The sequence below is a fragment of the Ambystoma mexicanum genome, chromosome 1q (genome assembly GCF_040938575.1).
Source record: "Ambystoma mexicanum isolate Mex_15411 chromosome 1q, UKY_AmexF1_1, whole genome shotgun sequence".
Classification (NCBI taxonomy): Eukaryota; Metazoa; Chordata; class Amphibia; order Caudata; family Ambystomatidae; genus Ambystoma; species Ambystoma mexicanum.
The window spans coordinates 1,215,901,861-1,215,926,274 of NC_090922.1; the positions used below are offsets into that span (position 1 = coordinate 1,215,901,861).

At 42.5% G+C, this 24,414-nt stretch overlaps 1 protein-coding gene across 1 annotated transcript in view; it reads right to left on the reverse strand.

The window, feature by feature from the left end:
- LEPR (leptin receptor) overlaps positions 1-24,414 on the reverse strand; it is a 1,083,230-nt gene that overhangs the window by 257,035 nt on the left and 801,781 nt on the right. Inside the window, exon 11 of the mRNA XM_069641975.1 lies at positions 15,536-15,735. Coding sequence (XP_069498076.1) covers positions 15,536-15,735 — 200 coding nt within the window. The remainder of the gene's footprint in view (positions 1-15,535; positions 15,736-24,414) is intronic.

Sequence of the window (24,414 nt, forward strand, 5' to 3'; positions counted from 1 at the left end):
TTGAACAGAACCATCTTTTTTTGCACTGGTGGGTGGCAGGTCAGGGGACCATTTTGGTGTGCGCAAAACTGCGCGGTTCTCCTGGATTCTGGCGCAAAAGTGGGTGTTTCCGCCATCTTGGATTTCCTAAGCCCAGAGCACCAAATGGTGCAGCATAATAACTTGAACGTGGGTCAAGACACCCAACACTTTACTGCCCCAGGGCAGGACAAAGACTGATGTGTTTGGGATATTTCTTCTCTGTGAAAGATAGTGAGCTAAATACTCTGGGTAAGTCTCTCGTAACCAGGACTAATGTCTGGCAGAGGGACTCCCAGGACCCCTATTGGTAATTTGCATATTTAAGTAACTTTGGGTCTCACCCTAAGTTACTAGGGGAATCCAGACGTGGACCCCTTGCTCACTATGCTTAGAGAGGCACAGCTCCTCCCTACTGATGAGGTCCAACCAGACCGAAACACGTGTCTGGGGATGATGTTGGTACTCTTGTTCAGAGGAGAATTGCCTAGCGTTTCGGTGCTGGACTGCCCCAGGGCAGGACAAAGACTGATATGTTTGGTATATTTCTTCTCTGTGAAAGATAGTGAGCTAAAGACTCTGGGTAAGTCTCTCGTAACCTCGACTAATGTCTGGTAGAGGCACTCCCATGACCCCCATTGGTAATTTGCATATACCTGCTTATTGGTTTTAGTATAATGCAGAACACCAATAATTACATATAGAGCCAAAGTGATTGAACAAAGGCAAGTTAGATTCCTTGTACATACATATATAGAGTCAACATAGTACAGATTCTGCTGTTGATATACAGAAATGACAGGGGTCATAAAACATAAACAATTGCAATGGGTACATATAATGAACATAAGTTAGGTACAGTGACACATTTGCAGCACTGTGATTCGAGAGTAATTGTCTACACCACAGTGTTTTCTGCCTTTTGTGGGGGCTGTGTAAGCCCTGTTCTTCTTACGGTCTTCATCAGGACAGGGGAGACTGTGACGTCTTGGTGTTCAGAGAGTACTGTGAAATTGAATGAAGTACAGTAAGGGAGGTGCTATAGGAGTTAATTTGTGTGACATGTGATTCAATCACCCAGTGTCCCCAGAGAGAAAGGTGGACACGGCTGTGGGAGGCAATTGGGGCCACAGGTGGAAGGATAGGGTCCAGAGACCTGCAGTGTCTCCTCGCTCGAAAACAAAATGGACGCCTATTGAGACAAGAATGGAATGGGAGGGTTTAGTGTATCCCTACTCTATTAGGTGAAGCACTCTATATGGGGCGTAAAAAAGAGAGAATGCTTACCTTGTTTAAGTTAGCATAGGTGCGCCACAGGATCAAAACCGCATGGAGTAGTGCTGTAGAGCTGGACCTTGTATGTACCCTGAAAAAATGCACAAGGTAAATACAGGCTGCTCCTGCTAGTGCTAGCGGTCAACTAGTGCACTATGTAACATAGGAAAAAAGGAATTACCTGTGATTGGGTCATGTGGCATGAGTTAAAATGATGGTGCCAGGGCTGGGAGTGGGTATTCGCTGGTCGTGATGGCTGGCACGGCGATCTTGTGATGCGGATGCCGTTGCTATGGGCACAGTGCTATAAATAGCAGAGGCCATCTTGGAAAGGTTTACGTTGCAATCATAATGTAGTGTGATGTATCTACTCGCTAGGTACAAGGAAAAATTGGTAAGTAAATTACTCCTACTCCTGGCCTCCAGTGTATACATGTCATGGAGTTAGATGCATGTGTGTACATTCCTTGCCATGGTAACGGGAGGGTGTACACGGCAAGGCGCTAGATTGCGTGGATGAACGATTAAGAGCCCATGTGATCCACACAGATATCAGAGGCACATGTCGTTACTGTAAAGTATGCATATGTATTCCCCGTTGTCATGGTAAAAAGGGCGGGGCACACACCAAAGTGCTGGATTGCTTAGATCAAACATTCTGGCCACATGTGATCCGCAAAGATATTGGCGGTACAGCACATGTCATGGCTGTAACACTGATTAAAAGAGATATTATGAAGGGGCAATTATTTTGAAAAAAACATTTTCGAAAAAAAGAGCAGGATGCACGAGGCACGCCCGTGTCTGATTGATGTGATTACTGGCTTAGGTGACGGATGGACCTATTTACATGGTTACTATATTTACATGGTTACTAGATGTCCCTCCTGTCACACAACATGATGATGATTACGTGTTTGCAGCCGTAACCATGGTAGCAGACTGAATGCCAACATAACAGTCTTTTGCTACATTAACAAATAGTGGGGTCAGGGATCAGTGTTTATCAGTGTGGGCCGAAGCCCCCTCCATGTATGTGTGGGCAATTACTGCTGTAGATGCCCTGGTAGTAAAGTCAAGCTCAAGGCATAAGAATGAGATAGAGCAAGATCTATATGTATTCTTGATAAAAGACAACGCTACGAGGAGTATGCTAAACAAAGCTTTGACTTTCTTAAGCCTCGCAGGTACTTGATTAAAGCATGTACATACTCACTAAGGCGTTTTATCATGTATCTGCGATTAAACATTCTTCTGGTTATGGAGCACATTGGCGCGTGGCAGATTATTCTTCGTGACAGAGGATTATGTCGCCAGTGTGCGAAGTCTATAAAAACCAGTAGCCACAACTTGTCTGCCTGTGGGAAGGCAACCAAAATTTACTTCAATAATTATGAGCGTTTTGGCACACAACCAGTCAGCATTTTAACGGATCAGTTTTGGTCCAAGAGTGTGGCAGCAGAATCCCTTGTGATGACTGTCATAGCCATGAATGTTTGGGAGAGTATACATTGTACAATGTTAATTAAGAGTAATTAAATCAACATAAAAGTCTGTACAGTCAATTATGATTAGAAAAGCCAGTGATGAATCTTATAGTTGGGATGGGTGAAATTATATGAAATTGAATGGAAGCCTGTACCAATTTTTAAAATCTAATGTGGTTAGGTATTTATTACGAAATGTATACTATCAATTAGCATTGTATGGATTGATTGATAAATTTAAATGCCAGTGTGTTTTATAAAGGGTAGTTGTTCATTTCTGCTTATATACCATTTTAATATGCATGCAAAAGGCTTAATAAAATGTGTATTATCTTGCTGCCTGTGGTAGGCTGGTGCAAGCTCAACACAATCACTAAAACACAAGTCCCTCGAGCGCTCATTTAAACATTCACTCAGTCAGATGTTGACCAGCCCTCAGGTACCAGCAAATAAGTCTAGAAATGTATTTGGTTCTGCTCACATTACTCGAAATAATACAATAACAGAAGCAATTTTTTTCAATTTTATTGATCAAGTAGAATTCATCTGTGATGTGAACTTAGCCATAGTTCGGCTATGGATGAAATCCGGTTATGGCAAGCAAGGATGGAACTTTTCAGAATGGGCTTCCTGCTGGCCCAAGATCCTGAAAGGAAGAAGTGTGAAACATCGAGTGAAACAGAACTAAGTACACAACCTTGCATTAATGAGTGCAAGTGCGTGTACTGCACCTTAGAACAACAAACTACGATAGGACAACCACCCTTTCCTCAAGCATAACCATCATTGCAGCAAAAAGTGACTGAGGAAAAATCAAGTTCTCTTACATTGGTAATCTGGAATACGAGGGGGTACGGTCACTTACTAACAGAACAGAATAATAACCTTACTGAGGCAGACATAGTAGCCCTTCAAATCACTCTGACATGGTACAATCACAAAGTATCCATTATTCCAGTGGTATCAATGCAAAAGGGTTGTCCTACGGCAGGGCTTTTAGTAGCCGTAAAATCTAGCTCAGGTCTAAAATTACAACCTTGGGCAAGCCCGAATAATTACATCCAACTTGTCAAAATCTCAGTTGATTCTCAGGATTTGGCATTAATTAACTTATATAGAAATCCAGCAGCAATATCTGATGGCCTCTTCTATAAAGATCTGTCAGAGCTTTTAAATTGATCGCAAAAACAAAAGGAATAACATCAGTCATACTAGCTGGAGATCTCAATCTCGATTCTGTCAAAATCACTAAGGAAAAAAAAACAAGATATTAATAAATGGAATAGCTTTATGACACATGTAGGAATAAGAATGGCCAACGGATCACTTCCTGGTGATATTCCATCGCAGGTGACATGGCAGAGAGGACCCTCGTCAAGTACCATCGACTATATATATCTATCAGAGGCACAATTCATGCTGTCAACGAGTTTTAAGATAATAACACAATCGAGGAGTGACTATCACACGCTAATGTTAATCTGGCCCAGGAATAATCATGACGATCTGCGAGAACGACGATGGATGTCTGAAGCACTAAGCATTAATAATGCTAAATCTCGTTTTAAATGGTCCCCGAAGAACCTGACATCGCTAAATGAGACTCTGAAGATGCAAGACAAACTAAACCAAATACACTCTTATGTGGATGCCTTGTCACTATATAAACATCTGTATATTCCAACAAGAAGATCTCATAATCACACATTTGACCCTCTGATGCAACAGGCAAAAAAAGAATATCGAAAGACATTGAGAACAACCAGAAAACTTCCATGGACTGAGAGGATCAAAGCACGCAAAATGATGAGATCACGCTACAGAAATTGGGCCAGTTCCCACAAGGGCAAAATGTATCAGCAAGATGGTGAAGCATTTTTGGTAGCAGCATCGAATAAAAATGCCTCACAAATCTGGCAATTACTAAATATAAACACAAACAACAAACAATTCCAGTCTCAAATAAATGGAGTCTCTGAAAACCAATGGATAACACACTTTATGGCGTTGTATGCTGACAAGTCCTTTGAATCATACCAGTATAAAAGGCAATCCACAACTCCTTAGTTTCTGGAATATTCTGAGGCCATAATAGAAGAACTAATAGCAAAGACATCATCATCACGAGCTGCTGGACCTGATGGCATTACCAACTATATGCTAAAACAACACGCTAAACATTGGGCAACAATGTTGAATAACATCTTTCCGCGCATTTTCAGATTTAAAAAAATTCCGGACTCATGGCACACCTCTTTAATAGTCTGATCTTTAAAAACGGCGATCGGGGAACACCGTCGAACTACCGGCCAATAGCTTTATTGGACTCCCAGGAAAATGTTTTAATCGACTAGTCCTAAGGGACTTTAATAGATGGACACAGTCAAATAACTGTCGTGATCAAAATCAGACCGGCTTTGTTTCTGGCCGTGGGACTGCAGTCAAGTTAATGATACTCAACGCTCTAAAAGAACAAGCACAAAACACAAAAACATCTTTGTTCTTTGCATTTATTGACTTAAATGCAGCATTTGATTCAGTCCCCAGAGTGAAGCTAATTGAAAAACTCATCAAAGCACAATGTCCTCAAAATCTGATTGACATCATTTTTGCCCTATTCTTCGACGTCCATACAGGTCCGTTTGACTATTATGGGTCTGCTGTCTGCGGTTATTGGAACATCAAGAGGGTTGAAGCAGGGCTGTATCCTAGCTTCAGCCCTCTTCAACTTCTTCATCCATGATGTAAAAGATATTTCTTGACTACAGCATCTGATTCATCTAAAATGAACTCAATTGCTATACAAGCATTATGGCATGCTGACGATCTTGTCCTTGTTTCAAAGACCCCAACAGGTCTGCAAAAGTTAATATCTGCGCTTGCTATTTACTTTGATGAGAATGAGTTGTCGATGAATGTAAATAAATCACAGATAGTAGCATATACCCCCAAAGTAAATCAGAGAAGCAAATATGTAGGGAAGGTTAAGGATATCATATTAGATGTTGTACCCAATTACAAATACTTGGGCTCACAATTTGAAGGAAATTCTTCGTCCATACAGACATTGCAAAATAAATGGACCTCCACAATATCTCAAACTAAATTAATTCTCCATAAATATGGCAAATTTACTATCAACCTGGCGTTACTTTTTTGGCAACAAAAAGTAACACCGGTGTTATTGTATGGGTTGGAGGCAAGAGCTGTTACCAACATTAACGGTTTGAATAAATTAGAGGCCACATTTTGGAGACATATTTTAAATGTACCACAATCAACTCCTGGTCCTTGTTTGAGATATGAGCTCGGTCTTACATCGTTAAGCGCAAAATATCATTGGCAATTATGTGCTTTACTTCGAAAATGTCTTGTGAATACCAATGAAGAGTCAATTTGGCTACATTTTCTTCATATTTGTTTACATCGAATCATTTGTTTATCCAGAAATGGACCAAATATGTTTACCAAATTATGGTTGTGGTAGATGTTAATCTTGAAACACTCATAATGAATCCCGTTAGAGCAAAAAAGAAAATCTTTCTCCATGATTGGATTGAGACTCGTACATTATGCTTACAATATAAGTATTTTAATAACAAATACTATGTTGATAAGAAAATGGGGAGTCCTGAAGCCTACTTGTCGAAATCTCCATCTCCACAAGTTTGTAGGGCAATTCTAGGAATGCGACTTAATCTCTAGGCCACTCGTGATATTTTGGCCCAATGCAGACAAATAGGTATGACAGAGAATTTCTGTAGATTTTGCAGTGATTTAACACAAAAAGAAACTTTGGAACACTTAATCATAGAATGCATAGCTTTGATTCCATTAAGAAATAAATTATACAAGAAGCACATGACTGCAGTTGCAAATGTTCAGCCGAACCTCAGATGGGCTTTCCTACTTAACTCTGCTAATATGAGCATAAATATAGCATCAGTGACTTCCTTAATGATCTTCATTTGAATGATTAATGGAACTTGTAAAAACTGTTGATGAAATATTACAGAATGGCATTATTTCAAGGATTTTTTTTTACTGTAAATGGTTTTAATAAGTAGAGACTTGATGCACATCAGTCAAACTTCCGCAAATCAAGGGTTATCATAGAAAACACTTTTGAAATATTGATAATCCTTCTATAAGTCGAAGTTATTGATATCGCTTCAATTATTTTTCATAACTCAAGATGAATTGTGTAACTAAGCTTAGAATGTTTCCATTCTGTAACTTAGTTTTGCTTGTTTTTAAAACATGTTTTTTTCGAAACTCTTTGATGATCATGTAAATAATGTAGAATTTTCTTTTTCTTTTTTGTATTTAAATATGATAAATTGAAAAAAGTTGATTGATTTCAGCTAAATTTCAATTAAAATTAAAAAAAGCAATTTTATTAATTCCTATCCTACTAAAAAAATATCTCCATCAGTAAAAGTATTAGCTCTGCGGAGGGAGATCGTGACATGTTTATCTATGGTATTGACTGGTCCATAACTCTCCCAGAGGCCACAGGCCAAGACCCACATGCTCCTAGGACTCTTATTGTAATGGAATGTCTTATCACCTTGGAGACTTATGATAGGTAAATGTTCCCCCTACTGTGAGTCAGGCCAGAGAGAAACTATTAATATGTGGTAAAACAAATCTTGTTATTTGCTGAAAGTAAGGAGGGGATGGGCCCATGTATAAAGGTATGATGTTGAAGCAGTAGAAAGTTGTTTTTGGGCGGGCAGTGGCCTTAGCGTCTATAATGGAGATAGTGATGCTCATCAGTAAAGCTGTGGCAGAGAGGATATGTCACTTTGCTTGGATAAAGGGGATTTGTCAGATAGGTGTCAGAGCTTTAATCCTGCTGTTCCTTTCCCCAACCACCATTTTCTAGCAATATGAGAGTATATATTATAAGTGAGCAGAGAGTGGAGTTGTGTGTAAGAGCACCTCCACCTTGCACTTGCCCTAGAACTACATGAAGCTGACACGCTGATAGCACTGATCTCTCTCACTTTGTCTGCCGGTGTCTTGTATTTAAGCAATAGAAGCCGATGAGGCAGGCATTACCAGTCTGGTAATGCCCTGGGGCATCAGTAACAAGCCCAAGCGATGGGAGGGCTTGAACAAAAGCCCTGGGGCATTTCCAGACTGGTCATGCCCCACATATGAGGGCTCTATTGACAAAAAAAAGTGCTTTTAGTGCCCCGGTAACGCAGATCTTGCAGGCTGGGGAACAAAAAGCAATATGACCCGAGCAGCGAGGGCATTACCGACTCAGGTAATACCCCCGGGCTGTCCTTAAGGCCCTTGCTTCGCTCGGACCTATAACTATGGGCCCCGGGGCATTACCAGAGTTGGTAAAGCCGCCGGTCGGGTCATATTGCTTAATTCATGACTTAGTGGGAAAGTGGGGGTTGTGGAATGCCAAACCTTGGTAGCACAGTTGGCTATGTGTTGTTTTTAAGGGGTACTCTTCATATGCTATACCAGCAACATAATGCAATAGGCAGCGCCCAAAAGGATGTCTGATGACTTGTACTAAATAAAATAAAATACTATTAGTAATAATGATATAATAATGAGCACAGTGGTCATCTTGAGGGTGGAAGGGAGGGTGGTGAATATAGACACCTCAGACGCTTCACCTTGAAAATGAGAAGGGGTCAGTAATGCAGTCTATTTGTATAATATTGAGAGTTAGGAAAATATAAGCTTTCAGGCTCTCAGGGCAACTGGAAAATGCATACATATAGATTTTTTGTGACCATGATGGGTGAAGTGCTAGAGTGGAGGCAGAGGAAGTGAGGGGCAGAGGCAGGTTAGAGGCAAGGACAACATGTTAGCTAAACAGCAGATGAGAGGTAGGTAAAGAAGGTAACGCAGAGGCGAGGAGGTAGTCTTTTAATTTAGTTTTGAACAAATCCTTGTGGGCTATTTCATGGATGTCTGGGGGAATAGAATTCCATGCACCCATTCTGGGGTGCGCTGGTTCCTGGCCTAATGATGCCATGCTTTTTGTCAGCTGCCCCTATCCTTGAGTGTCATACACTTACACCGGTGCCTGCCGCCACACACCTTTGCGTCTTACCCACCTCATCCTTCACCAGTGTCAGGGTTTTCAAGAGACCTACTTCCATCCAGTTGCTCACGGACTGTCCCACTCTCTAGTAAGCACTTCCTGGAGGGAAACTGAGAATGCGGCCTACACTACATACCATGGTGTTCCAAAAGAGGAAACTAGAATGAGAGCATAATGTTTTTCCTCCAAAGAGCACTATTCTTTTGCCCATGCCTCCTCATTGTCCATTTGCTGATCACACAGTGTACATTATTCAACCCTGATTCCTGAAGTTGGCTACATTCGCACTAAAATACCATTGTATAGGTTATATGTGTTTTTATTTTACCATGATATCAAAATCCAATCTTTAGTACCCGAATATGAATTTCCGTTTAGATTTTTGCCAGTGACAGCCACAATCGCAGTGGCGAAATAGAGGGCCACTTCGCACAAGCACAGCCCTCTGCTCACTCACCTTTGAGTGTTCACATATTGAAGAGCGTACATGTGTATGTATCTTCCATGCAACAATTCTGTAAACAGCACCTCAAGGTACTTCAGTTTAAAAGCAACATTTCATCCCAAAAATATAATTTCTTGGGTGTTACAGAGTGACAAGCGTATACGCATGCGCAAGCCTCCTTTGGGCTCACGCATGCATGTGATCAATACATGCGCCCCGGACGGGAGTTGCCGCCGGGACCTTCCAAGCACCAGACGTGTCTCTGAGTCGCTCATTGTATGCATGCGTGTGTGTGTTGTGAGGTGGCCCGAGGCGCTCCAGAAGGCTAACATTGGCGACAAGGACATCAGCTCGTGGTGGGAGTGGGAGTGTGAATGCGACGCAGTTACGACCCGCAAGGCATGGCAGTCTATCCTACTACGCAGCCTACTACGCAGCCGGAATCCAACGCTGATACCGCCGGCCATCTCGGTGCTCGTGCGCTGCCCACGTGTTGGAACTTTACAATTTTTGGAACCTTTGTGGTTCTCCTTCAAGGGGAGCCGCAATTTTGGCCCTGGGGCCCACATAAAAAAAAAGGAGATTCATCCCAGCCTGAAGGCCCAATCCAGGGGGTGTTACTGGAACAAGACCTGTATGCTACAACAAAAAGAAACGTCAGTGGTCAGCAGTGCTGGACTGGAAACTCACTGCTGCCAACGTTCTTCCAGCAGTGAAGTGCTGCCCAGGGGAGAAAGGTTTGCGGCCTCATACATGTGGATGAGGTGCCTGTGCGACCTGTGAGAATGAGTGATCAAGAAGGGGAAGCAGCGGCACCTGCGCAAGTGTCAGGTTGGCAGCATGGCACTCTGGCACCGATGCCGGAATTCGACACTTCAGGCCCACCCTCCAAGTTGGGGCCCAAGTGGCTCATATGGATCAAGAAGCTGGACATGTTCTTCAGAGCGACTGGGGAAGATGACGACGATGCACAGGTTGCAATGCTGCTATACTCAGCGGGAACCGAGGTGCTACACATCTATGAATCCTTGAACATTCAGGTGGTGACATATGCCACCATCAAGACTGCTCTTCAGAATCATTTCATACCGCTTTCGAATGTGGACTTTGACAGGTTCGTGATGTGTGGCGAAAAGCAACACGCCATTGAGTCCCAAGACCAATTCTGTGCACGACTGTGCCAGCTGTCAAGCACGTGCAGATGGGACAATGAGTGGCAGTGTGTCAATACTGCGGGTACGATCTACCGCACGCAGAGGACTGCCCCGCAAAGTCAAGGGTATGTGGAAGGTGCAACACACTGGGCCACTACGCAAGAATGTGCAGAGCTGCAGCGCCAGTGACGACCCACAGGGGCCCTGCGAAGGTGAGCGGTGGCAATTTCAAGAGGCCAAGGAGCATAGCCACGCTAGAACAAGACACACATAGACTTAACCTGGCTGAAGAGGAAGAAGAGGACAAAGAAATATTTTTCATATCCAATATAGCTATGGGAGCCAAGAAAAGAAGGCAACCCACCTGCGTAGTGGACATTAAAGGTACCCCCACACCGGTCCTCATAGACACAGGTGCATCAGTGTGTGTTCTGGCCACAGAGCATTACAAGGCCCTCCCTGGCCCGCCTCAGCTGGAATGTATGAAAGCCAGAATCTACTCATTCGGAGGCGACACGCCGCTGTCGATCCAAGGGGTCTTTGTTGCACCAGTTACCCATGGCCCCAATGCGATCAAAAGCCCGATTTTATGTGACGGATGTCAGCCCACATTCTCTCCTAAACTGTGCAACATCCGAGGCCCTGAACATCATCCATTTCACGTTAGCAGTGTACCAGGCAGACATTGAACAACTCCTGAGCAGGTTTGAAAACATTTTCCAAGGGGTGGGCAAGCTAAAAGCGGCACTGATTCGCCTGCACATTGACGAGACTGTAAGGCCCACTGCCCTCAAGCATAGGAGGATACCTTTCCATTTGAGAACGCAAGTGGAGAAAGAACTGCAGACTCTAATTGAGATGGACATTATCGAGAAAGTTGAAGGGCCCAATGCCGTGGGTATCGCCAATTGTAGTAGCACCTAAATCCGAACAACCAGGTGCTGTCCGCATCTGTGTGGACATGCGGTTGCCCAATGCGGCCATAAAAAGGAAACGCCATGTTACCCCAACGCTGGATGATGTCGTCAGTGAGCTGCAAGGGGCCAAAGTCTTTTCAAAGTTGGTCCTACGTTCCTGGTAACATCAGCTTGAACTTCACCCGCAATCACGCTACATACGACATTCACGACCTACGAGGGGCTATATCAATTTAAGAGACTGAGCTTTGGCATATGTGTTATGTAGTGACTGTCTGTGTAATGCTGTCTTGCTGTGAGCCTGTGATGTCACATGGAATGTCACTGTGTGGATGGTGGAATGTTTATCTGAAGGTTCCATACTGAGGCAGTTAGAGCTCCCCTGCCTGGGTGATGGGGCCAGTGCTGATATAGTCCATACTCTCATAAGAAGTAACACAAAAAAAAAAAAAAAAGAGGTAGCGCCTCTGATGTGTCTGTGTCACTATTGGTATGAAGATGAGGTAGCGCCTCCGGCTTGAGTGACATTGTAGTAGTAGTTAGAGGTAGCGCCTCTGGTATGTGGGTCACGAGTGAGAGAGGTAGCGCCTCTGGTGAGTGTGGCTCAATTGGTATTAGAGGGAGGTAGCGCCTCCCGTTAATGTTGCAAAATAAGTTCTGAAGTGAGGTAGCGCCTCTGATGTGCGTGTCACTAGGGTGTTTGAAGAAGGTAGCGCCTCCGGTGCGTATGCGAAGAATTGTATTGAAGAGAGGTAGCGCCTCTGGTGAGCATGGACCCTAGTGTACGCGAGGGAGGTAGCGCCTCCAGCGTGTGGAACATTCTGTTGTGCGAGAGGTAGCGCCTCTGCCAGTATGGAGTAGGGCTAGAAACTTAGTAGATTAGTGTCGCGTCGGATTGTTCCACAGATATCTAAAGAAGGTAGCGCCTTCGTTTTTTTTTTTGCGATATTCTTCCTATATTTTGCTGTGCCAAAGACTGCGTTTTCTCCGGACAGCCTGTTTGGCATAGTACTCTTGTAATTCTATCTTAGGTCATCGGTGGTCAAGTGCCTGGTACGCAGATGGACTTGGGATGTCTGGCCAGTGTCTCATGGTGATCTGTGGTATTTGGTCGTATTGACTAATCTGGTACACCTGATAGGCTGAGTCTATTTGGAACTCTTTATTGTTTTGCTTCTGTGTGTGTGCCCGGTAAGGAAAGGAGATGTGTTGTGTAGTGACCTTATGTGTGTGTGCCTGGTAAGGAAAGGAGATGTGTTGTGTAGTGACCTTCTGTGTGTGTGCCTGGTAAGGAAAGGAGATGTGTTATGTAGTGACTGTCTGTGTAATGCTGTCTTGCTGTGAGCCTGTGATGTCACATGGAATGTCACTGTGTGGATGGTGGAATGTTTATCTGAAGGTTCCATACTGAGGCAGTTAGAGCTCCCCTGCCTGGGTGATGGGGCCAGTGCTGATATAGTCCATACTCTCATGTATTTATCCTTCCTGTAATTGTGTCCTTAAATTCCTGTAATAAACCTAAGAAGTAACACAAGAAAGCCTGGAAGTCACTTCATAACAATATCCTCCGCCGCTGACGTGTTTTAAAACATGATCAGGGGGCACTGGCTGGCTTACATGGGGTCCTCAACATGAGCGACAATATTTTAGTGTTTGCATCGTCGGAAATGGAACACATGAAGAGGCTAGAACTGACCCTACAGAGACTGAGCGAACTAGGCTTGACGTTGCACCAAAGTAAATGCAAATTGTTTAGAGACTGCATAGAATGTTTCAGTTTTGTCTTTCCTGCAGGGGGGATCTTGCCCGACCTGGAAAAGGTTTGCGACATTCGCAAGGCCGCAGCACCGGAATTGCCTGCAGAAGTTTGCAGCCTCCTTGGCATGGTGAATTATTGCAGCCAATTCATCAAGGGACTTGTGTCGCTCTCGGAACCTCTCTGAGCCCTGACGAAGAATGACGTGGCTTGGACATGGGACAAAAGGGAACAAAGAGCGTCCCAGGACATCAAACTGGCACTGTCAAATCAAGACACCATGGCCTACTTTGATCCAGCAGTCGAGTCGGAGATTGTGGTGGATGCCAGCCCCGTAGGTTTGGGGGCCGTACTACTGCAGGTAGGCGCACAAGGAAGTACGTGTCCAATCGCTTACGCAAGCAAGGTGCTGTAAGAGACAGAAAAAAGATACTCTCAAATCGAGAGAGAAGCGCTTGCAATTTTATGGGGCTGCCAACACTTCCGCCTCTACATCCTTGGGAATCCGGTGGTCGTGGTCACCGATCACAAACTCCTGATCCCCATCATGGCTGGGGCATCCTCGAAACCTCCCCCACGCATTGAACGCTGGATGCTGTCACTCATAGAATACGGGGTGAAACTTCAGTACAGGCCCGGGACAAACAACCCCGCCGACTACCTGTCCCGCCACCCTAACAGCAGATGGGAGCAAGGCCAGGGAGAGATTGTGACGTGTCAAGAAATAATACACAACGTAGTAGAGGTGGCCATGCCAGTAGCACTGTCGCGAGAAGGTGTCGCCAGGGCGTCTGATGAAGATGAAATATTCAAGGTCATCCAGTCAGCTATCAGGAGTGGAGAGTGGAAGGAGGTCCTGAAAAACAATGCAAGGCAAGAAGTGAGAGCGCAACAGGATTTGCAGGCACTGTGGAAGGTGAGGCACGAACTGTCAATTTTAGAGGAAGGCCCGCTCCTACGGGGCCGACAGATAGTGATCCCATGTGCACTCGTGCCTAAGGTGCTTGAACTGATATGATATGATATATGGCATTTGTAACGCGCCTATACTGGCGCATACAGGCCACCAGGGGTCTGCCAAAACCAAAGCGAGACTGAGGCCAAAAGTGTGGTTCCCCGACCTGGAAGAGAGAGTGGATGAGCATGTGCAGAGATGCCTGCCGTGTCAGGCCGCAAGTCCAGCAGAAAGGGCACCCCCCACAAAATCTATGGACAGGAGCGAACACCCGTGGGGAACAGTACACGCAGATTCCAGCTCAACCAGCATAGGGATGTACTTCTTAGCCGTTATAGACCAGTGGTCGAGGTATCCCGAAGTAGAGCTGGTCGAATCCACTGCATGTGACCACACCATTTTAGCCCTAGAGAAAATGTTTGCGACCCACGGGTTTCCGACCATCCTATGCTCGGACAATGGGGAGTCAGTTTGCAAAATATATAGAGGACAGGGGGATACAACACAGGAAAGTGACACCACTATGGCCCAGGGCGAACGGAGAAGCAGAGAGATTTATGAGGACTTTAAACAAAACATTTCAGATCTCTGCGAATGGAGGGGGAGAAATAAGGAGGAACCTGTTTAAGTTCTTGCGGGAGTACAAACAACCCCAGATCAATCCATGGGAGTTTCCTCAGTGGAGGCCCTGTTCAGACGATGCCCAAGAGGGCTTCTCCCAGAGCTGGAAGGGAGAGCGCCAGGAGTGATCGATGATGCCCGGGTCAGACAGGAAAGAATGGTTAGGAACGAGAAGGAGAGCGAGAGGAGAAGTCTACAGGAGAAAGAACTGACTGTGGGCGATACCGTGCTGGTCTAGAAACGCTACCCGGAGGGCAAACTGTCACTCACGTACGAGCCACAACCCTTGGGAGTAGCAGTCGGTACCCTCCCAGGCAGGGACAACGATTCAAAGACTATATCATGGACTCAGGTGACTGAGCCGGCAGCAGCCAAGGTTGAGCAACTCACGTCGAGTCACTGTTATGTTACATATTGTTAATTGTTTTCTGTTTAAAGAAAAGGAGGAATGTTACAGAGTGACGAGCGTATACGCATGCGCAAGCCTCGTTTGGGCTCACGCATGCACGTGATCAATAAATGCGCCCCGAACGGGAGTTGCCGCCGGGACCTCGCAAGCACCAGACGTGTCTCTGAGTCCCTCATTGTATGCAGCATGCCGTGTTGTGAGGTGGCCCGAGGCGCTCCAGAAGGCTAACATTGGGATACATGCAACCTCATCAAGTGACATCCATAGAATAGTTAAATATTATATGCACATACACAAAAATCGAACAGATGCTGATTTACAAATATGATGTGCTTCTACATAAACAGGCAAGCATGTCAACACGTCATGCACAAGTATTACCTAGGGCAGGTGTGCATTCTGCTTCTTCATGGTTTACCCACCTACATCCTTTGGCATGACACAGATTGGTGGAGACTGCAGTGATCCCAAGTGATGGGTGATTTCTATCCACATGGTATAGGCCCACACAGGAAAAATAGGCTGGAAGATGCATTCATATACGTCATCATCCCGCAACGAGCAGTCTTTTGATTCCGAAGTGTTCTGAATGGTTGGTGGCAAAGAACAGTAGATGCCGCTGCTTCAAAAAAGATTGCAAACCTTTGTTAATTTACCAGTGCTTACTCAACACGTTTGTTTAAAAGCTTAAACATTAGCTTGGGCGATTAGTAGTCGCTTGTGACGCCATTAAGTCGAATCTATTGTATCAGAGTATAGATAGGGTGAAATGGCATATGGGGAAGGACACACAGCCTGTAGGTGTTGTTTGGTTATTTGCCCACCCATTGACTGTCCATGGCAATACCAATGGCCATTCCCACCGATTTCCTGCTCCTCCCCGCCCAAAACACCTCTTTGTGGGAACTCTTTGAGCTCGTTTTTACTCAAGCCATACTATCAAACTTTCCACTTATAGTGCCTGGCATTCTTTTTTAAAGCAGTCTTCTGAGAGTTAATGACTTAATTGTAGTTGTAAACCTGCTACTGGTGTAATAAAATAATTATTAGGCACTTGCCAGCCACCGCTATTGGATGGCCATCTACTTGCACCATTTTGCACATGCTACCATCATGCCACACCTACACAAAAGCCCAAACCGTTGGCATTGGCAATGCATGTTTCCGTAATGTCTGTGATTGTGCTTACACAGCTATGCATCCTTGTGAAAATGCTTTTTCACTTTCACAGTGCTACCTATTCATATATTTTCGACTACTAACTAGTTCAATGCTTTTGCCATCTTCGAAAACAGTATCGTTTGTCCTTTTAGCACTGCCATTTTTACGTACTTTTATTTCAGCATTAAAGGTCAACAAACGTTCCGAAATTAATAAACAGTGTGTACGGTTATTATCAAAAGCTATGGTACAGCCATGCAAATGCACCCATGCAGAGAATGCAAGGGGCCTTCCCCTCTCCTGGTCATGGAGGGCTTTGCAGGGGAGTATTTGTAAACAGTACACTTTTCCCCCATTGACTATAATCTGAGCTGGATCTGCACTTCCGGGTCACAGTCCTCTAAGTGAACTTGCTTTGGTCTGCCCACCCCCATGTCTGCTCTTCACATTCGGATTATGACTTTTAGGTAATGCGTTTGGGGAAAAGCTTAATGGTGCCTTCCTCCAAAACTGTTTTCTTTTATGCTGTTCTATTCAGTAATGTCTAACTTCTGCATCAATGAAATGTGTCATTAAAAAAAACAGTATAAACATATATATATATATATTTATTTCAATGAAGTTATTCCACCAGCGATGCAGTCAACGAAATTTTAGACCAATCAAGGAATATGAAACATTTGCGGAACATTAACACAGACACACAATTGGACACGCCTCATAGTGGCCAACTTTGAAGTTCGACCCACACCATTATAGTAAACCATAAAGGTTATTGATTATAGGCAATGCGATCGATAAGCAAACAAACCAAAAGAGACACGATTTCTCCCTCTTAGTGTTGGTGCTCTATAGAGTATTATACATTCACATTCAGGCTTTCCCTATTGTTGTTTGGGGTAATATGTTCCAAAATGACAGCTCATTAATGCTATCCCAAAATAGATGGTGCTTGGCTTGTAGAATCGTCCTCTATGGCTTTCACCCAAAGAACCACAGACTATCGAGATCCATAGGTCCCAAGAAGCCACTGTTTATATGGCTATGCAATCTGATCTCGTGTATATGTGTTCATGATCAGAATGTTGCTGTCTTTAGTTTGACCGGTGAGCAGAGCTCCTAAACCTGCAACACGAAATCTGTGCAAGTAGTGATTGTATGTAAATGTAGGTTAATTCTATGAAGTACATTTTAAGATGATAGCTATGTGCAAATGCTGGGTGGACAACACATTACTTCGATGTGGAAAACTCGTGGCTTTCCTTTTCTTAAAACAACATCAGCTTCTACGGTATGTTCTCATACTTTGCAAGGCATTGTCTAGGAAGTCAGATATTAAATATCCAGTGACTAGTCTAGACTTCCTCCTCATTGAAAAAGCCAGAATACGCTGTTTTTTGTGCTGTGTATTTTTCTCAGCAAATTTCCTAAATTGCAAGATATTGAACAGAGAGCGAAAGCACTCAGAGGGGCGCATAATGTGCCAGAAATGTCGTCACATGATGTTTGAAAATGCCATGCTAATAGTTATGCTTTTACTGCATTGAGAACACAAGTGAAATCTGTTTGTGTAGGATGTCGCATTATACTGTGTGGTCTTATGAGCAAGCTAAAGCGAAGTGTGGCAAGAATTTTAAATGGAGGGACCATACGAATCTTGTATGACTGCCTTATTGTACTAAAGATTTCAGAAAGGATGAGATTAGTTGCATAAACACATCACACCCCCTCCCCCCCACTCTGTGATAATTTTCTTTGGAGACGGACACACAAGCAAAAGGCGCAAGATCGACTCTGCAAACTCAGGGTCCCTCATGCCCTTAAATCTAATTTTAATGTGACAGAAAGTATAAGACAATTGTGGAAGAAAGCGACCATCAGGTTATCAAAGTGGAGCGAACAAGGGATCTAAAAATCCAGGAATTGATTTACCGAAGGACAGCCCATGTTCCTAGGCACTTACAGTATTACATAGTGGACGGTAGAGGGGCATTGGATGCCAATGAGTGGAATAGGCGAGAAGGGAGCAAGCCTACATACGTTACTGAGGAGGGCATGAGAAGATGCAGTGAGGCTGAGTTCAGCCCTGCAGAAAAACCTTTGAACTTCTACAAACATCTACTTCCATTTTCATTTGCTATGTGCCACTTCCATTAATCATTCCATCTGGTCTTGAACATGCTGTTACCCTTCCCTGTCTGTACCTCATTCCTACCCTCCTGTTGGGAAGAACATCATACATCCAACACATGCGAGGAAATACAAACTAAGAAAACCCATGACGCACATGTTAGAACGCACATCAAAGGCAAAGGTCCAGGCCGCAAGCAGATTACCAAGCCATTCCCACCATGTCCCTTCACCGAGAGGTAACATGGAGAGCAGCACACATACATGCACTGCAGGTACAGATGTGCCAAAAGACGGCAGACACAATAAGCCAACAAATATGTGCCAAGAATCAATGTGGCTTGCACGTAGAGATAGGTGCAAGTAAGTAGACCCAGGAGGCAAGAAGCGCGATAGGAGCTAGAGCAAACATTTATTAGACAAGCAAACTGTAATAGATTTAGGCTACGAACATGGCACAATGGTAGTAGGAGTAGTTCCCTTTGCTACATGAGAGGGATAGCAGCTAGCAAAACATGTTTATATACAGATAGATGTTTTCAGAGGTGGGCTAAGTCGTGCAAGCATAGCTTTGACAAAATAACATAGGGACAGAAGATAGGCCTAATCAAGCACATACACACATGATAGTATAGACTAGACGGGCGGAGAAACACACTAGATAGGTAGGAATGTGTGATAGCGAATATAACACACACAATATATATATATATATATATATAAAAAAAACACATGTGCATAGAGGGTTGTAACACTACAAAAAACCCCCTACCAAACATGCCAAAAGTATTCCCAGCACTCAAGACCAAAACACCTTCTTACAAAAATATTTCGTTTTTATTAATTATAAAAACAAATAACCAACTGTGCAAATATGCAGTGAAGGGTAGGTGTAAACCAAAAACCTCCCCATGGCATACAGGTTAAACAACACTCACCCCCCAGGGTGGAAAATCGCCACACGTTCCGCCTGGATATACCAAGCTTCCTCAGGCTGATCAAACTCCAAATCCGTGTAAACACATCCCATTTAAAACTCAAGGAAAGCTACTCGAGCGAGGGGCTCCTCCCCCCTTCTCATTATTTCCGATCACATGATCGCTTCGTATCGCATTGTAAGATACATAAAGCGGGCCGCCATTGTTAAATGACTAAGTAGTCATTGTGTTACTTCTGAATACAATACGCTGGTAATGGAGTAAATGCCATTTTGATACGAAAATGAGTGGGGAAAGAGCTCCTCGCTACACATTGCATTTCCCTGATTAAAAACATTAATTTCTTAACACATTAGCTCGTGTTTAACTGCGCTAGTGCGCCTTTTTCTGACATGGGTAAACCTTATCAACCTTGACAAGAGTTTACCCATTACGTCCCTGGGTTTGTAGTGTGTTATTTTAAAAGCCAAAAAACGGCTCACCACCAAATTCATAAAAACCAAAGCTCTCCACTTCAGGTGTGGGACATAGTGCCCTCTAGTGGAGAAAAGCTATATCTATTTTAGTTTGATCTTATGTATAAAGCTTTCACATACTCAGAATAATTTCCATTGTCATTACATTTGTTTAAAAAAAATGCATATTCATTTGGATATTCAGTCTGGTTGAAGATAAAAAAACATGTATTACCACTCAATTGTGATTATTCAACATGACTCATCCATATTAGAGGGATCAATATTCAATTGTTAATATTATACAGCTAGCCACAGTATGTATGCAGAAACTGTTCAAAGTGCAAGTGCTCCTAGTATTCATACCTCAACAACATCTTGGGCAAAAAAGTGTATATATACCAGTGTGTGCAATCCTAAGTTGCAATATAATACTTCTCAGCTATAGTCTTATGCTGCACATGGAAATAAGTGATTCCTTCTTGCTAACAGTAGCGGCATTAGAGGAGTTCCTCAAAATTACCAACTGGAATTCTGTTATTGCATGCACTAATATATACAATGATCCATTCTATTGTAGAAATACATACATCTCTGGGTCAATATTGAGTCCATTAGGTCTTAAGGTGTCAAATTTGCAAATTAGAGATGCCTCTAATTGCCTGAGTTTCAGTTCTCGGTTACCTAATCTCTTATGTTGTGGGACATGGGCAAGACCAACAAATGACATTTCCTCCACATTACCTCCATGTTTCTCTGTAAAGTGACCTGTTAGAGGGTTAGTTATGTCTCCATTCTTAATGGCTCTATAATGTTGGAGGATCCTGAGCTTGAGCATTCCTATGGTTGATCCAATATAATGAAGACCACAAGTACAAGTAATAGCATATACTACAAACTTAGTCAAGCATGTTATTCTGTGTTTGTATCTCCATGAGAGGCCATTAGAGCTGACAAATGGAATTTTTGATACAAGACTGCACATTTTACAATTTGCACATTTGCGAAAACCTCCCAGATCTTGTTTCAGAAAGTGGCCTGACTTTGTAGCTTCTGTGACCACCATGCTTGGTGATAGTATGTTCTTAAGAGTGGGTGCTTTGCGATATGTCACATTGGGAGCCTTGTTCAGTACCTTCTTAAGATCAGGATCCGTCAAGAGCACATTCCAATGTTTTTTCATAATTGATTTAACTTTTATGGCCTGATGATTATAACCTGTTATAAATCTTATCTTCTCCGATTTCTTACTCGCTTGTGCTCTGAACAGATCCGTTCTTTTCGGAATTTCTGCTTTTTCAAAGCAGTCTGTGATTACATGTTTCTTGTAGCCTCGCTTGACAAACCTTTTACCAATCTGCTTAGCTTCTGTCTGGTAGTCTTGTTCTTTGCTACATGCTCTTTTGGCTCTCAGGAACTCTCCATAGGGGATAGAATTGATTAGTGGGGTAGGATGGTGACTCTTAGCATGCAGAGTGGAATTAGAGCTAGTTTCTTTTCTAAATAATTTGGAGGAAATGTCATTTGTTGGTCTTGCCCATGTCCCACAACATAAGAGATTAGGTAACCGAGAACTGAAACTCAGGCAATTAGAGGCATCTCTAATTTGCAAATTTGACACCTTAAGACCTAATGGACTCAATATTGACCCAGAGATGTATGTATTTCTACAATAGAATGGATCATTGTATATATTAGTGCATGCAATAACAGAATTCCAGTTGGTAATTTTGAGGAACTCCTCTAATGCCGCTACTGTTAGCAAGAAGGAATCACTTATTTCCATGTGCAGCATAAGACTATAGCTGAGAAGTATTATATTGCAACTTAGGATTGCACACACTGGTATATATACACTTTTTTGCCCACGATGTTGTTGAGGTATGAATACTAGGAGCACTTGCACTTTGAACAGTTTCTGCATACATACTGTGGCTAGCTGTATAATATTAACAATTGAATATTGATCCCTCTAATATGGATGAGTCATGTTGAATAATCACAATTGAGTGGTAACACATGTTTTTTTTATCTTCAACCAGACTGAATATCCAAATGAATATGCATTTTTTTTTTAAACAAATGTAATGACAATGGAAATTATTCTGAGTATGTGAAAGCTTTATACATAAGATCAAACTAAAATAGATATAGCTTTTCTCCACTAGAGGGCACTATGTCCCACACCTGAAGTGGAGAGCTTTGGTTTTTATGAATTTGGTGGTGAGCCGTTTTTTGGCTTTTAAAATAACACACTACAAACCCAGGGACGTAATGGGTAAACTCTTGTCAAGGTTGATAAGGTTTACCCATGTCAGAAAAAGGCGCACTAGCGCAGTTAAACACGAGCTAATGTGTTAAGAAATTAATGTTTTTAATCAGGGAAATGCAATGTGTAGCGAGGAGCTCTTTCCCCACTCATTTTCGTATCAAAATGGCATTTACTCCATTACCAGCGTATTGTATTCAGAAGTAACACAATGACTACTTAGTCATTTAACAATGGCGGCCCGCTTTATGTATCTTACAATGCGATACGAAGCGATCATGTGATCGGAAATAATGAGAAGGGGGGAGGAGCCCCTCGCTCGAGTAGCTTTCCTTGAGTTTTAAATGGGATGTGTTTACACGGATTTGGAGTTTGATCAGCCTGAGGAAGCTTGGTATATCCAGGCGGAACGCGTGGCGATTTTCCACCCTGGGGGGTGAGTGTTGTTTAACCTGTATGCCATGGGGAGGTTTTTGATTTACACCTACCCTTCACTGCATATTTGCACAGTTGGTTATTTGTTTTTATAATTAATAAAAACGAAATATTTTTGTAAGAAGGTGTTTTGGTCTTGAGTGCTGGGAATACTTTTGGCATGTTTGGTAGGGGTTTTTTTGTAGTGTTACAACCCTCTATGCACATGTGTTTTTTTATACAGTAAGGAGCTTGGCCATAGCTTCCTTTTCCTAGCACCAGCTACAAGTTAGGCAGTGCACTAGTATTGGCTACTCTGTTTTTACATATATATATATATATATATATATATATATTTATGGTAACAAAACACACACTATTCATTTCATGGGTTGTAGCACTACAAAAAACAATAAATGTGTACAAAAATAATTACCCAAGCACACACAACCTTACTGCTTAAAGATAAAAACAAATAGTCATTATTTTAACATCTTAGTGCAACACACATCTTTTTAGGTAAGCACAAAATATTGCGCTCACCTGCATGACAGCCAAGTAAAGAAGTCACTCACCCTCCAGGGTGAACTTTGCACCTTTTACATTCACATTAGCTTCCAAAAACACGCAATTTAAACAAGAGGAATACCAAACACAGCACAGTTTTTGTACTGTTACAACTCATGAATAGGGTGTGTTTTGTTACTATTTAAGAAAATGAGCCAGTTTTCATACCCTTAAGCACCAGCTAAGAGTAGGCTGTGCATTTGCATTTACTGGCTAACCACGCTGTTTATATATACAAGTGTATTTGGACTCATACAAATTCAAGTTTATATCTTCTTTTGTGATATTTTTTTCTTTTCTCTCTTTCCCCAGTTTTTCCCAGATTATTTGGTAAATTTTTCTTTCAGACTCTATTTCATTTATAGGCCTTTTTTTGTAAATGCTCATGCTTGATCTTATGGGACCATGAGGCTTTGCTGTTCAGGCTGCCATGGGTAATATTCCTTAAACTATATTGGGTAGAGTGGAAACAACAGGCATCATATGTATAGAATAATCTTTCTTGCTTTTTTGTACAGATCAGTTACTAGATGTCAACTAGATGTTTACATGCACTATGCACTTTATTATGCAAATGCACTATGCACTTTATTATATCTAATTCTAGCATTACATTCAAGACTAGGTTGCTTTGCATATTTGCATGGACTCAACAGCAAGTATTGAATGTACTAAGCACTTTAAATACCTCTATGTAGGATACATTATTAGCTACTAAATTGCTATTTGCAGTCTGACCATATAGGTTTATTGCATATTTGCACATCCATGCATATTTGCATGGTTTTAACATTTAGGTATTGAATGCACTACGCACTTTAAATACCTTTATTTAGGATATACCACCAGCTGCTAAACTGCTTATTGCAGTTAGACCATAGAGGTTGATTATTGCAAATTTGCAAGTTCAAGCATTAGCACTCTTTATTTTCCCACATGGGGTGTATTTAAAAAGTTGCTGCTATATGCATTATGCACTTTATTAGCAACAGATTGGGCTATGCTGGCTGATAACATGATCTAGCTAAGCATTAGGCATTTCATTTATTTATTAATGCCAGTAATAGAGGTTTTTTCATTAGTTACCCATTTGTTTATTATTTATTGATAATGGTAAGCCACTTTATAGCCAGCACCTATTTTGGGGATATGATGCCATGGTTCCCATACTCTACATGCTGCCATGCTTTTCTTGACATTATGTGTTGTTCAACGCAAGTGGCATTTTGAAACATATTGCTCTAGAGCAGTATTCTTTTACATCAGCTCTGACAGTTTTACTGCCTGCACTAATTATCAATGCTGGACAAACGGTGTGTAATTTACGAATGTGGAGAAATGTTTTGAATTTAGCATTTCATTTTCTT